We start from the raw sequence: 16774 nt of genomic DNA, 5'->3' as shown, positions 1-16774 counted from the left end.
ATCTCTTTGAGACAGAGGCCATCCTCCAATAAGTCATGAAGCGGAATCTGCTAACATCCATTATATCCACCAAAATCCCCCAAGAGGATCACATCCCCCATGAGGGAGTATTGAATAATGTCATTACGTAAGTCCATACAAGGGTACCTATTTGAATCGCTACGTAAGGCATAATTTGTGGATGTGAGGGGGGAATTAATAAGCTACAATGTAAATGCCCTAAGGAAAGGGGAGCATACCACTAATGTGAACCCATATCAACTGAGTTGAATCATCTTAAATGATCAAGGTAACTTTTCCATGGAGAAAACCAAAACATAGAAAGCCATGCCTCCTGAAACTTGGACTCTATTCATGCTCTAGGTCTCCTACCTACAAATTGAGAAACATTTATAGACTGGATGTAAAGGACTCTTATGGGTCTTTATCAAAAGAACTTCCAAGGAATTGAGTGCATCATAAAATAAGCTCAGTGAGAACTAGAATGCTATATTGTAGTTCCAACACCCCACAAAGATCTTTTAGACCCCAAACAAGCCACATAGGGGGTCTCATTTAGAACCCAATCGAGACCACCTCGTGGGCAGTGGTTTTTACTACTCTAAGATCTATCATAACTGCCTATTTACCTTCTTTCTGTGTCACAATCACTTGCTATCTAGACTAATTCAGCTCTACCACATGGGAACACGTGAGATCAGCATCTAGATATATCTAGTGGGGGAGTGAGAAGAGTTTATGCTCGTCCCAGAGTGCCTTCCTTAATTCTAGTGCACCAATTGGGGAGACATCTAATCCTAGCACGCCTCCTTGTGAGTGATAAGGATGTCCTAATTTGATTTTCCTTCGGCATATAGGTCTAGTTTTCACTTGGGGTCTCATTTACTTTGCATAGGTCAACTTACCACCTATAACCATTTTAATTCCTTTGAGTATGGATTTGTTCATTGTTTAGAATCTTGGATTATGTTTACCATGACACATGGTGGTTCCTTTTGCAATGGATTTTTTTCAAGACAGTCAACCACACTGCCCATTTCCCTTCTTTCCATGCAATTGTGACCTCCCTAAATAACTTAATAACTTGAGTTATGCCCATTTGAGTTTGGTGAGATTACTTGAACACACCCAGGTAGTTGCCAAGTATCAAGCAATGCCGAAGTGTCCAAGTGGTTGCCACGATGACATTTTGAGTCTTTAAGTGGTTATAAAATACCATGCATCCCCCTGTTAATTTCAAATGAAATGCAACCCCACAATGATGTCAATAATGGTTATGACCCTTAGATTAATGTTGAGACACACAATGTCTCAAGTTGGCCCTAAAAGTCAAAAAACAACAATCCACCCTCACTCTTTTGCATGGTGGCACCAGACACCCAGCCATTTATTATTTATGCTTTTGTTGATGAGTATTGTAGTTCCCTACTCTTTGCAAATTTAATAATCATATTTTACATTTTTGTATGAATGTTACTAATCTAGGGGCCAAGAACGTATTTTGAAGCATTTTGTTGATCTAGGCATTTAAAGCAATGAGATTGTTGGTTTTTCCCCTTCACCTCCCTCAAAACATTCTCTTTTTGTTTGTTTTAAGGTTTCCATGAGTTAGAATCAATGTTACATTATCGTTATTGGCAATTTATCATCGGGGGTCCAAAATTTAAATTATCGGCAATATCGAGGAAAATATTGGAAATTCTCGAGAAACTTGAAAAAAATACAAAAATTATCATTTTTTTCAAATTTTTATTCTTTTAAAGCGACATCAACATCGAACAAACACATTGTCACACAAAAATGAAAATAGAACTACAATATAAAATGTATAAGATGTCAAATGGTACATCAATCATTGATAGTAGATATTATGATATTTGTCCTGAGTCCTAACATTTTTTCAAACTTTTATTCTTTTAAAGCAAACATCAACATCAAACAATTAACAAACACATTGTCACACAAATATGAAAATAAACCTACAATATAAAATGTGTAAGATGTAGATACTGAAGTCTGAAATATGATATTTGTCATTTTGTCTTGACTCCTCAGTCATCAGTTTTGACAAGATAATAGTTAAAACTTAATACAAAATCAAATTAAAACAAAACTAAATGTATCTCATGAGATGATCATTATGAGGCATCTAGATTCTAGATACTATAACGATAATCCGATAATAATACTGCGCTAAGGTGTGGCCAAGTATTAGGTTTCCCTTGCCCTTGAGAAGTTTGTGGTTCCCATGAAATTTCTTAGTTCCTCCCTCTAATCTCTCTTTCTAGTAGTATCAAGAATTGAGTTCTTTGCAATAAAGACAATTTTTGTGGTACCTCTAGGGAAAATATGCACATCATGCCCCAGGATTTTGGCAAGGTGGTATTTCAAGCAAGTGATTCCACCAAACATTTCCAATCTGCAGAGCATGCACCTCATCTTTGCTCTATTATCATCCTCACATGGTTCAACATACTCCCACAATTGGTCCAATGGCTTTGCCATTTTGTAGAGCTCTAACTAAATTTTCAAGTTTTGGACCTACCACACAAAACAAACATGGAAATTCAAATGAGGATAACAAGAGGTAGACTCTAAATTTATAGTATATATTAATCTTGGAAAACAAAGAAAAGGAAGGTAATTTTTTTACATATCTGGAAATAATAAATATGGCTATGGTATACTGGAGTAAATCTCCACTCCAAAAATGCTCAGTTGATGGCAAAGAAAACTATGGGTTTCCCCTTGTTTGCTTTGTGAAAAATGGTCACAAGACTCGCACAACTTATATTCATGTTTTTTTCTAGCAAGGCGATAATTTCCAATCATCTCGCAATAATTTCTAAATTATTGCAATAAATTAACCTGGGCAAATTATCATGATAATTTTTGGTGATAATATCAGCAGAGGGTCTTTCGGCGATAATATCGTGATATTTCCGATATTATCGCAATATGTGCAACACTGGTTAGAATAGCTGCCTTGAAGGCAATGGGGTTGGCTAGGTTTACAAAACCCCTTCCTTTCTGTTTATAGTTTTATTTTTTATTTCATCTTTTAATTGAGAAATGGCCTCAGTGTTTTCCAAAATCTGCTGATTTGTTTCCTGTCTTCCACGAACATCTTGAAAAGAGTTTCCAAAGTCCCGAATCATTGTAGATGCAAGAAATGTGTTTCCATGTGGACCAGAAACAATTTCTAGGGGTCTAACATTTATACCTTTTATCTATTATTTCAGATATTTTAAAATCCATTCCCACTACAGCTATGAAGAATGAGAAAGCAAAAAACTACAAACTACATTGAGTCCTCACATGCGTGATTCTGGGTCCTTTCTGGCATCGTATCCATTCCTAATCCACAAAGTGCGATATGGACCACAGCCAAAGTAATGTGCTGTTCTAAAAAGAAGCCTGCATCAAAAAAATAAAGTGATGTGAAATGGCCTGTCATTGAACAAAATGTATGAATGTCAAACCCACACATGAATCAGCCAAACCCCATATCCGCCTAGGTAGCCAGAAAATCACTATAATAAACAAAAGCTGAGATATCATGCATGTAAAATGTCGGACAATTTCATTCTAAGCTTCCACTTGAGGCATCCCAAGTAAAAATGGATGCAACGAAAAACACATACAGATAGATTAATGTGAATACCTTTTCAATTGATCATATGTAAGCTTTAGACCACCATCTGCCAAACGATCCTGCAAGGTGCGTTTTGGCCAGATTGGTCTCTCCTCGAAGAGTTGAGATATAGCTGTTTGCAAAATCCAGTCATTTGAATCCTTCACAAGCTTGTTTTCCCAATTAATCTTTGGTGGAACTTGTGTGAGTGTCAAGTCATACAATAAATAGACAATAACATTAAGCAATAGAAATTAAAAATTAGAACACAGTGCTCAATTGAATTCCAATCTATCACTGAGGGTCAACCTTCCTCATCAATATTATTCAACCTAGATATTTGCTAAGATCCCAATGGACTTTACAAACTGTTTAACAGCAACTATGTTAATTGTCGTAGATATGGCTGATATGAGTTGGATATCTTCTATCTTGAAGTCAAGGCCAAAGCAAGGGGTGATATCCATCTGCATAAGGTAAACAGAGATGAATCAGTTTCTAGTATCTACCACACATTTTATCCAAAGAATCATACCAAAAGCTCTTTCTTTTTCTATAAGTATCATTACACATAAGAGGAGCTCTGTTGCTGATGGCTAAGGATTATCATACTGTTCTCAAAACAATCTTATTAAACACTTACCATCAAGGAAGTCATAGGAGTAGCAAAATTACCACACCCAGAATATATGAACAAAAATTACTTTCATCAACAGGGGGCAGCTCAATTGGTGATGGCCGTGTTATGAAGTATGTTGTAAACCAAAAGATTCAATGTTTAAATCCCCCATAGATCAAGCCAACAAACAAACAAACAAACAAAATTCCTTTTGTCAAGCATATGCCACTCCAGCAGCCAACCTGATTTCCGCACAATCAGGATTCACATTGCAATGCATAGGCACTAAATCAGTTCCCACAAAAAAATAACACAAAATCAGTCAAGAAACATAACCTGCACTAAATGCCACCACCAATGGAGATGCATGGAGTTGCCTAGAAATAGATACAGATCTGGATACAAATCTTTCAAAAATTCCAGATGCAGATACAGGGAAATGGTTATGAACATATATATATATATATATATATATATATATAGAGAGAGAGAGAGAGAGAGGACATGTCTCAATGAAAAGATGTGAGCTCTTATGAAAGGGCACTCCCACCTAGTATATATGGGGCCCATCATTGTACAATCAATCATTTATCTCATTTTCTATTATCAAATTCTTGTATACATTTAATATATTGTCCACATGAATTTCTTTATATTTCAGACAGTTTGAATATTTTGTGTATGAGCAAACTCTATTCATCACATTTGGTATCAGAGCTTTGTTTTTTAATTGGGCATGTTGCCTCAAAATATAGCAGGTCTTGTGAGGGAAGTGTCGCTGCAAAACCTAGCAAGCCTTGCAAAGGGGTACCCTACGAGGCTATTACTAGACCAAGAGACAACAATGGGGTAATCGCCCACTATCACCACAACCAAAACCCCCTGCTATTTACTGATTTTCACTAATGGGAGGAGTCCCGCTATATGGTCACCTATAATGGATATTATAAGGTTGAGGCACAAGGTGACTAACTGAGGCGTTCTAAAAGAAAGTCACAATTTAGGCTTAGGACTCCAAGAGGACGCAATTTCCCTTCTTTATAAAGACCTAAGGTAGACCACACAAGATTTATGATTTGTTTGATTGGTTGAGAATTGGGGTGGCCCAAGGTCAAGGTGAAGAGCAAGGGTTTCCAATAATATATATCAGCAAGATCAATGCACATGAAACCCTCAAATAAGCCCCCAAGTTGAAGCTTAAATCCAAACTAGGGTTAGCTTATGGCTAGTGAATTGGGCAAAGAAATTTATGGACGAAATCAAAATAAATGCCTATCAAAGTGGTAACCACCACCTCTTAGCATTAATACTCTCTGATGCCAAAAATTCCCCTTCCCTAGGAATTCGCACCAAGCCCTAGCTTGGCCACTTGGCCTTGAAGGGGCCGAATTAGGTCAAAAGAATGAAAAGGAAAATTTCATGGATAAAAGTCAAAGTGATCATCAACAAAGTATGCCTAGTGCCTTATCCTTGGGTGGATGGAGTCTATGAGCTGATTAGATAGCTGAAAGTCGCTAAGGAGGGACGATAATTGATGCCCTAACACCAACAACCATTGCGATTACCTATGCAATGGATCAAGAAGTTTCATGGTAAAGCTAATCAAAGTTCACCACGATTATCATTCACATATTATCCATGAGCAATGCATGCAATAATGATATCTAGATTCTATCAAATAAATTTTCAATAAATTAGGGCACAATAGAAAACCCTAGATTAGATATACTCCATACTTATGTTGCGGGGGAGCGCCCCCCCCCTCGAACCCGCTCCCGAATCGCGCTCCGGGCGGGAGCGGCTTGGGAGCGCGCTCCCAAAATCGCTCCCGGACGGGAGCGATTTTCGGGAGCGCAATCCCTTAAAAAAATTTGCGCTCCCTGGTCTGTTAGGGAGCGATATAGGGAGCGATCGCTCCGGCGCTCCCAGAGCGATTTTTAACGCTCGGGAGCGATCGGGGAGCGATCGCTCCCTGATCGCTCCCGAGCATTAAAAATCGCTCCGGGAGCGATTCGAGCCGGGCCGGGAGCGGTTCGGCGGAAAAAAAATCCGCGGACCCGAAAAATAAAAAAAAAATAAAAAAAAAAATTGGGTTTTAAAAGCCCAATGGGCCAAAAAAAATTCATTCTAACTTCATTGAGGTTGAGTTTGGAGCTGGAGCAAGAGCAAAGGAGCGAGGAGCAAGTGCTGAGGAGCGAGGAGCAAGTGCCAAGGAGCGAGGAGCAAGCCTGCAGAGGTAAGTAACTTAGTAATTTAGTTAGTTTAGCTGGTTAGATAGTAATTTAGTTAATTTAATTTAACTGTTTGAGTTTAAAAATCATGTATTTAAATTAAATTAATAAATTAAATTAATTAATCCCAATAAATTAAATTAATTTGCAGATTCAAGAATCAAAACCCTACAAACATCAAACACCATGGACCTGGCTATATATATTGGCATTTTCCTCTTCCTGATCCCTTTTATGGTTATTATGGTGCTGGAGAGTAGGAAACGGAGGGGGCCCCAAACTGAAGAGGGGGATGAAGAAGCCAGAGAAAGTCAAATGGGTGAAAACCCCGATGAGGAGGAGCTGGAGGAGGGTGAACATGACCCTCAAAAAACTAAACAAGACCAAACTCCATTGTGGAAATATGTTCACAGGGCTGAAACAGGGAGAGGGGGTGGAACCACTAAATTTCATTGCCCCCATTGCAACACTGATTACACAGGTTCATACACCCGTGCTAGAAGACACCTTTGCGGGAAAAGGCCATGGGATGGAGAGAAACAAATAGGAATCAAAACTTGTACAGCGGTGTCAACAGCGGATAGAGCCAAATACATAAGGGAAGAGGAGGAAGCCCAATACAGAACAAAAAAATCAAGGGGTTTCTTTGAACCAAGCTCACAATCACAAAGAACTCCTTCAGCATCCTCCCAAGGCAGTGGATATGGACATGGAGGCACAGGGTCATCATCTTTAAGGCGTAGAACCATATCAGATTTCCTTGATGAGGGGTGTAGGAATGATGTGGATTCAAAAGTTTACAGGTTTCTCTATGCATGTGATATACCATTCAATGTTCTACGCTCACCTTATTGGCACGAAATGGTTTCTGCCATAAATGATGCCCCTAAACGATACAAGAGCCCTGGGTATGACAAGGCAAGACCCGTTGGCCTTGATCATGAAAAAGCAAAAATATCACATTCTTTGAATAAAATGACAAGTTCTTGGACTGACCATGGGGTGTCCATTGTATCTGATGGATGGACAAATGTAAAAGGCAAGCCATTGATAAGTGTTCTTGTTGTGTCTGTTAGTGGTCCCATCTTTCTAGCTGCACATGATTACTCAGACAAGTTCAAGACCGCCATCAACATTGCAGAAGCATTACTTGAAACAATTGAGCGTATTGGCCCATACAATGTCATCCAAATCATCACTGATAATGCTCCTAATTGTAAGGCAACGGGAGCAATTATTGAGGATAAATACCCCAACATATTTTGGTCTGGATGTTTGGTTCACACATTGAACCATCTGTTGCATGATATTGTCAAAAACAAAAATGAACAATACCAATGGATTGGTGATTTGTACAAGAAAGGCAAACAAATGATAAAATTTATTACAAATCATAGCAATACCCATGGCCTTTTCCGCAGTCACTCGAGATTGGAGTTGCTGAAGATTGCAAAGACTAGATTTGGTAGCTATTACCTCACCTTCAGGCGCCTTTTGAAGGTAAGAGAGGCATTAGCTAGCATGGTATCAAGTCCACATTGGCAGGTGTTAAAGGAAAGGGCTACAAATGTAGCTGATATGGCAGGTTTTGAAATGGTGGAGGAGGTCGCTCTTGATGGGCAGTTTTGGACAAGTGTGAGGCAGGTATTGGATTTCACCAAGCCAATTTATCACATGATTCGGTTTGTAGATACAGACAAACCAGTGATTGGCGAGGTGTATGAGCAAATGGATACCATGTTGGAGGAAATAAAAGACATTGTTCATAATAGAGATCCCAACTTGTACAAACTGATTCATGATTGTGTGTGTGAACGGTGGAATAGGCTTAACCTTCCACTACATTGTTTGGCGTATATCCTTACACCAAAATACTACTCTACATCTTGGTTGGGCCAACCTGCAGTAGGGGGTGGGGTTAGGACCAAACCCCATTTAGATCCAAAGGTAACTAAAGGATATTTGGAAGCATTAGAAAAGTTGGTACCTGACAGGGAGGAATGTGCAGCTGTGCGCTTTGAAATAGGCAGATACTTCAGTGGCACTGGTTTGTATGGTAACTTCCATGCAATGGACGACAAAGATAAATTTGAATCTCTCACATGGTGGGAAACATATGGCGGCCACGGACTTTTGCCAAAATTGGCAAAAAAAGTTCTTTCACAGGTTGTAAATTCTTCTTCTGCAGAGAGGTGTTTGAGCACCTACAGCTATATACATAATGTGAAAAGAAACAGACTCAATGAAAACCGAGCAGAAAGCTTGGTTTATGTGCACTACAACTTGAGGTTGTTGAGTCATTACTGTGATCGGGCTAATGAGGATCCCACATATAAAATTTGGGACAATCACCCAGATGATGACAATTTGGAGGATGGCATTGTACATATTGAAGAACTAGAAGAGGAACTTGTAAGGGATGAAAATGAAGCAGCAGCCATGCCACCTCCACCTCCACCTCCACCATCCAGTAGCAGTGCTCGAGGTCCGAGTCTTGTTCCTTTGCTGTCGCCACCTCCATCTACACCCTCGCGTGGAGGTTCTAGTTCTGGTCGTCGGTCTGTGCGGGAGACTCCTAGAAGACCACCACGACCTGCTTATACTCCTGGAGACTCTCGTGGCAAGGGCCACATGTAGATTTACAATTTACTTGTCTTTTTTAGTTTCTATTAGACTTTAGTTTTCATAACTGTTGAGTTTTGAGTCCTTGACTCTTGACTCTTGACTCTTTCATATCATAATGATATTTTTTGTAAACATTATATCACTGTGACAATGAAAATTTGAAGTTTGAAGTTGGGCCTTGGCAATTATAACTCATTGGTAATGATTGTGAATTATGAATATGATGCTTTGTGAAAGACTAAAGTTGTTTCATTTCATCTCATTATTCATGTTTCATTTTATAAATTTTTAACATTTCATATCATGTTAACAGTTAGAAGTTAGGACTTAGAAATATCTTCGATATTACTTCTTGTAATGGTTAAAATTAGCTTACAAGTACAACTTTGGTGATCAATGATGATAAATGTTATTGAATTTTCAATTCTGAAAGCATGAAGTTGAAACTTTAAGATTGAATTTGATGAATCATGATTTATAAGACTCAATATGTTGCAGTTGTAATATGTATTTTACTAACTTGTGGACATGGTTGATGACGATTATAATTTCTAGAATCTAGATGATTGATGTGATATGGTTCAATGATCAATCTATGTTTTTTTATGTTTTTTATGTCTAATTCATCATTCTACATGTTTTTGTTGACATAAATATAAAAAATATATATTTTTTTTTTAAATCGCTCCCGGATTCGCTCCCAAACCGGGAGCTTCTAAAAATGGTCGCTCCCGCTCCCGTTTTCGCTCCCGCTCCTGCTCCCAAGTAACATTGCTCCATACATTAGACATAAAGAAAAGATTTAACCAATAAATGATCACTTACAAGATAGAATGCATCAAATTCCAGTCATTGATCCAAGACAATAGCTGCAAAGACAAGCGAGTAGCTCCAAATATCAAATTGCATTCATAGGTCACGTCTCTGCTACAAGGACTAATGTTTATTTTAGCCTAGAAGCCCCTAAAACATCAAATTATGCCACAATCACAAGTTAGGTTACATATCGACCTACTAGATTAAGGCAAAAACATCAAACTTTTCCCACATGTGTGAGCCATTGGGATGAAATCGCTGACATCATGCATGCATGGAATTCTACAAGGCTTGCGTTGAGGGCTAAAGGTGCCATGAGTGGTGTAGAAGCCCTCTAAAATCAGGATGTGAAGGTTGGCATTCACATTTCTATCAAATCTCTCTGTAACCCCAAATTTCATCAAGGGTGTCAAAATGTGGTCTCTAAGGTCTCCAATAGGGGAAAGTGCCCATCTTTGCTCCAATGCTAAGGGGTTTTTAGGTGTTACAAGCTCTTCCATGTCTCATGATCCGAGCTCTGGGTCAGCTACCATATCTCTAGAGTGCTAAGGTCGGACATGGGCATGTTGCGTCCAATGTATGTCATCCTGTAGAAGCGCCAAATAGAAGCCCGCTAAAATCATGATGTGAAGGTTGGCATTCACATTTCTGTCAAATCTCTCTGTAAACCCCAAATTTCATCTACAGTGTCAAAATGTGGTCTCTAAGGTCTCCAATAGGGAAAAGTGCCCATCTTTGCTCTGATGCTAAGGGGTTTTAGGTGTTACAAGCCCTTCCATGTCTCAAAAGGTGGGACCATCATGATCCGAGCTTTGTGTCAGCTGCCATATCTCTAGAGTGCTAAGGTCGGATATGGGCATGTTGCATCCAATGTATGTCATCCTGAAGAATCGCCAAATAATGTGCAAAGTGGCAGAATGTCCTAGCAGTGCGAGGTGTCCAAGGGTACAAAAGGCATGCTGCTACTACTCAAAGACCCAAGACTCTCAACAATCCACCTATGACTGTCAATATTCTCCTCTGGAGGCTTAGGCCCCAGTTAAGTTGCCCAACTCCTGTCATAGTTGTGGAACCAAACGATCACATCACAAAGTTTAGTGAAAGCAACAAATCATCAGGTACAATAATCATTTATGCATCTAAGTGGACCAAGCTTGAAAGTAATGGGCTATTTAGCACTTCAAACAAGACTTCCTTTCTAAATTTGGGGCTTTGAACTTGCAAAGGTGAGACCTCCCTAGGTAGGAGTGGCTGAAGGACAACCCTATTAAGTGTTTCCATCCCCCAAAGGAAAGTGAAAATTCCTTAGTCCGCCTTTCAATCAATAGGTGTTATGTGAACAATGATGGTAACAGAGGGGAGAATACTTCATGGCCAAGTGCCAAGGTCAAGGGGACCAGCATAATGGGAATCCACATCCTGAGTGTATAGATGTGAGCAGGGAGCAATCGTGGATGCACAAGTTACCAACCCGGCCTTTGATTTCAACCTCTCTTGTGTGCCTTTTACTTTTTCTTGATTTTTCTTCGTATTACTACTCGGAGCTCAAAGGGTTCGAGCTTGCTTTGTATGATGTATAGCAGTTGTAATACCCCTTAATGATGAGGCAGTTCATTGCCCATAGGGGTTAGGACATGCAGGATTCCTTTCATGATGTATGGGAGCAATATGGTGCTCAGGAACCGGGCGATGGCCATAAGGGGTAAGGTAGATCTCATGCTAGGCTTTTGCCCACATACTAATGTGTATTTCCCACCCATCTTTTACATTTTAATATTCCTTTGATTTTTCGCTTGTGGCCATGATATGCTCTCTTTGTTTCTCTTAGCTCCCAGGGCCAAGTTTCAAGCGCACCCAGACATGAGGATGTATGGGTCCTAAATCCCAGAGAACCAATGGTCTGTTGAACCTGAAGAATGGAGGTGGAATGTAGGGCTCGTAATGTAAGATGGAAAGTGGTAAGTATGGAACCGAGATAGGTGGAACACACTATCTCAATTAGGGCTTCCCAACTAGTGCCCCTCTTATACCAATTGGCGTTAATTTTTCAGTGTTCTATGCTGTTATAATCACTTTAAACAATCTCTTCCATCTTCAATCACCCCAATAACAAATAAGCAATTATAGATAGAACAGTAACAATAAATGCAAAATAGAAGATAGCCAAGCACAATGAGACACAAATTTTGTTAAAGACCAGGGAAAAATCCCACAAGGAGGAAAACCTTAATCAATCCTTCTTCTACTAGTCAATCAATATTTAGCATGAGATACATCAATCCAATAGTAGATCCATAAACAAGTCAAAGTCAATCTTTGACTTTCCAAAACCAACCAATCAATGATGAGAGAGAATGTCAAATTTAGTCAACACATCAGTATACAATTTTTGGCCAGTGGAAGTACAGTCAACGTCAAGCTGCCCAGAAAACTTCATTCAACCTAGCATTAAATTTGGCCTTCCTTCCTCAGTCAAAACACCAGCAAAATTCTCTGTCAAAGGAGAGAAAATCACAAGTTTGACCTGCAGTCAGCCTCAATCAAAGTGCCAAAAAATCTCAGTGAAAGTCTCCCTTAATTCGGCCTGCCAAAACAAAAAAGAAATTCGGTGAAAACAGAGTCAAAGTGCCCAAGTCAACACTGATCAAGTAGCCCAAAACAAAAAGTCAACGTTTGTTAACAAAAGCCTCTCTCTCCTCCTTCGCATGTGTGAATGTCTCTTGCAATTTCAGAATATATCGAACTAGTTTGTGATGTGTGGTGGTGCCCAAATGAGCTCCAACATAAATTCTATTTATGTGTGTTCTTGCAGGGTCAATTTCCATTGGTGGGGCCGACTTGTCATCTTCACTAGGCTGACTTGCCAAACATAAAGAAGCAATTTTCCTTTGACCATTTTGAAAATTCTTTTGAAGAAGAGTGGTTCCTCCTTGGGGTATTTGGGCTTCTCCTTGGGGAAATTCATCTTGTAGTTGCCAATTTTAACAATTCGGGCATTAGGGGAGGTCCCACTAGACTAGGATCAAAGATTAACCCTCCAATTAAGGTGAGGGAACAAGACCATAGTCAAAACCCTCCTCCTCCTAAGTCATCCCATAATCCATGGCAAAAGCCAAATACAAATAAGCATAAGCATATGATTGCAAAATGAATAAAGTACCTTTTGATCAAAAGCCCACCTTAGTTCATGTGCTCTTATGAGATGGGTGAGAAGACAATAACTGATGCAGGTGATGGAGATATGAATGGCACATCGTCATTGGTTAGTGGTGGTTGCAAGGGCTGTTGGCTGGCAGGTTGAAAGAGAAGATGGGAGAAAAAAAATTCCCCTATCGAGTCAACCACGTCTGGGTGGGTAACAAGAAGATCACAAGGCAAGAGCAACACCAAGTGAGAACACTATGAGGTGTGGCCCACTGTAACCACAACCACTACCTCCTACTCTTTAATGGATTTTCACAAGAGAGGCTTCCCTATGTTAGGTCACCTAATGGACATATCAAGGCTAAAGCAGAGATGACAAGGATATGCTCAAGATAGGTACTCAACCTAAGAACAAGGTTCAAACTAGCTTAAACAAGGCAATGCATACCCTCCAAAAGGCCTATCTAGGGCACAAAGTGACCTAGGGTTTGTGAATAGGCAAGGTTAATAGGCCTACCTAGGTGCACAAGGCTAAGAAAAGGCTTGAATAAATGGATTTGATCAACATCATGAACAACAAGCCTTCAACAAACCCCAAGTTGAAGCTAGGGCAAGATTAGGGTTGATCTAGGGCAAATGATGTCAACCCCAAAATGGAAGAATTACCCACAAGAAAAGGATGATTTTGACAAAATGTCTTACCAACCAAGTGTTGAAACCTTCCACAAGCCAATGCATGCACCATATTTGAATTTTAACCCTAACCCTAGCCTAGCAACTTTCCTTAAGAGGCCAAAAATTAAAAATAGGAGAGATTGAATTTATAGTTGATTTATGTTGTGATCAACAATGAGGATGTTGGAAAATGGTGACCTCAGTCAGTATTTTCATTAATAAAATCAAAAGGGAAAATTCAAATTTATTTACCCCATAACTATTCAAGTCGGCCCCTCCAAGAACAAGTTGGCCTGCCCTAATAGACACAACTCTTCGAATGGAGAAATAACTATATATTGAGCTTATTCACTCTCCTCCAAAGACACTATTCGGATCTCATATCTGAGGAAGTAGCTTGCTGAACTGAGGTAGATATCTCGCATTTTCTAAGTCACTATTTCTCTATGGAAACATGCAGATCTGAGGCACATTAGCCCTATTGAACTTGGAAGATCTAAGGCTCAAATCTCTATGGAACAGTGCGAAGTCTGAGGCACAAATCTTTCTGGAACAGTGCAAGGTATGAGGCACAAATCTCAGTGGAATGATGTGAGGTTTGAGGCGCATTATGTCTGTAAATAATACAAGTTCTGAGGCTGAGGAAGAGGTTGAAGCTCAGCCCTCTTAGAGACTTGTGGAAGACCTATTTGTGGACAGAGTTGAAGGGATCATGTATTAGATATTGGAGGGTTGGCTTGGCACTTGTGGGAGGTCATCATGTTGGTCAATTCTTGTCTATATGTCTTGTCAAAGATATGTTATTCTGATTGATGTACAAATTGGATTGAATTTTGAAATTCTCTCATAAGGAAAGGTTGATGGGCTTTTCCCCTTGGAGTGGGGTTTTCCCAAGGTAATTTATGGTGTCTCGTGTTCTTTGTCTTATTGTGATTTTCACTGCTCTATGAATCTTAATGTTATTGGTTGAAATTTTCATATATAACTGCTTAATGATTGGAATGTTCTAAAAGAAGTCAAATTATATCATTGGAAGTAGTTATCAGTTTGAAAATTGCTCTAGTCTTGTATGCTACTAAAAAAATCAACAGTGGAAAGGCTATTCCTTGACCTTGGGTGATGGAATCTAGAGGGAAATCTACTTAGAATAAAACTAAACCCTAGAATGGAGTAAGAGAGTATGAAAACCCTAGTTTCATACTCTAGTTATCATTTTATGACGGAACAAAGGGATTGAAGAGAGCTTAACATGAAGGATCACTCATTGGATTGTCACGCAAAATCGTAAAAGGGTAATGCACACTAACATTTCCAAGATTTCATCAAAAAAAATTCAATAAAAACTAGAACATAGAAAACCTAACAATATCCATTCCATACAATAGCCACAAAGATATTCAAATACATAGAATACTTGCAAGAAAAATGCATGAACCAACCCTTTATTGTTCCAAAATGACATCTCCAAAGCAAGAGAATAGCTCCATAAGCAAAGAATCCACAAAAGATCATATCTCTACAAACTACAACAAATTTCAGCTAACTCAAAATATCTAAGAAGGTCGAATTGATCCACAAGTGATGATCAAAATGAAAATAAAGTGACCTTTATTTATTTATATGAGGTCTACTCAAATAATTTTAGCCTCATGAAGCCTCTACAACAAGTTTGACATAGGATAAACTTGGGTTACAAACCAACCCACTAGCTAAATGAGAAATTGGACCATAAATGCCCACATGTGCAAGTTGTAGACTCTCATAATGCTGACACATGCCCTTTTAGGGCTCCAAATGCCATGCCAAGGTGTGTTGAGGTGTGAAAGAGTGTCAAAGTCCTTAGATCATCCACAATTTGAGGATAGCCCTCAAATCCTCCTCTAGGGACCCAAGTGCAACAGGAGTGCCATCATGTGGTCCCCATGGATCTCCAACTGTCCATATAAGGCCTCATCTCTCCAATGTTAGGGCTTCTCCATATGCAACAAGCACAATAAAGGAAAATCATATTACAAAAATAGCTTATAGATGTCCTAATCATAAAAGTAGATACTTAATCAATCAGTGTATCAGCATCAGTTAGAATGGAAACAACAAATTATGTTCTAATAACAATTTATGTTAGCAGAATTAAAACCCATGATAACAATTTATCATGGGAAGCCCATAAGCACGGTTACCACTCAAACTAGCAGGGGACCTAAGGGTGATCCCTAAAGGGCAAGTGCTAGGCAAAGGGCAACAAATGGAGACCTAGCCCATTGTCACCTCAACTAAGGCTCCCTTTTATTTACGGACTTTCATCGATGGGAGGAGACCCAATATGTGTGGAGTCACTAATGAATGATAAGTCAATGGATATGAGTGACCCAAACCCTTTCCTGGAAAGGTTTTAAGGATGGAGCTTACTTGTTTTCTAAGCAAGGTATTATGTGTTTCTAGGGAAAGGAAGAGGATTTTGAGGGTTAGGTTTATGGGAATAGGCTTGTCAAAGAGTTTCCCAATCCCTAAAATCCTTGTTAGAATTGGTACCCCAGATGGTTCTTGAAGAATGGTATTTTGAAAGAGTGGGACCACATGGAGCCAAAGGGACCCAGTCTAGGATATGAGGAAGGTATGAAGCAACCAAGGATATTCTTACCCTAGACAAGGTGGGGGAAGGATCAAGAAAATATAGTTACTCAAAGATGTTGGTTTGACTCGGGGAAGTACTAGGCTTGGGGATGGCAGTGCAAGTTTTGGTCTCGGACCTAGGGCTTGGCTTTTCTCCCAACTCCACCATCAAAATGTCTTCAAATTTGGAGGAGGGCTAGAGGAAAGGGCAGCGCAGGAGACCCTAGGAGATCGAATTTTTTTAGTGGCTAGCTTGCCGGGAAATTGATGCCCTAGACACCCTAATGTGGCTAGACTTAAGATACGCTGAAAGAATAAGAGTTTTGGTGACCACCCCTGGTATATCAGTGCCTTAATCCTTGGGAGAGTGGATTCTATGTTGACTATGTGTAAGATTTCTTGGTTTCCAGTCAAGGA

At 39.4% G+C, this 16774-nt stretch overlaps 1 protein-coding gene across 1 annotated transcript in view; it reads right to left on the bottom strand.

The window, feature by feature from the left end:
* LOC149241778 (uncharacterized) overlaps positions 1–16774 on the bottom strand; it is a 259142-nt gene that overhangs the window by 131995 nt on the left and 110373 nt on the right. The window contains exons 6-8 of the mRNA XM_089370654.1: positions 4059–4101; positions 3665–3836; positions 3319–3417 (exon numbers count right to left, since the gene is read on the bottom strand). Of these exons, the coding sequence (XP_089226780.1) occupies positions 3319–3417; positions 3665–3836; positions 4059–4101 (314 nt within the window). The remainder of the gene's footprint in view (positions 1–3318; positions 3418–3664; positions 3837–4058; positions 4102–16774) is intronic.

The sequence above is a fragment of the Pinus tabuliformis genome, chromosome 8, assembly GCF_031772625.1.
Source record: "Pinus tabuliformis cultivar Carrire ecotype Pingquan chromosome 8, CPIR1, whole genome shotgun sequence".
In the NCBI taxonomy this organism is placed as follows: Eukaryota; Viridiplantae; Streptophyta; class Pinopsida; order Pinales; family Pinaceae; genus Pinus; species Pinus tabuliformis.
The sequence above is the reverse complement of the archived record's forward strand: the minus strand, read 5'-3'. Positions and strand labels throughout refer to the sequence as shown.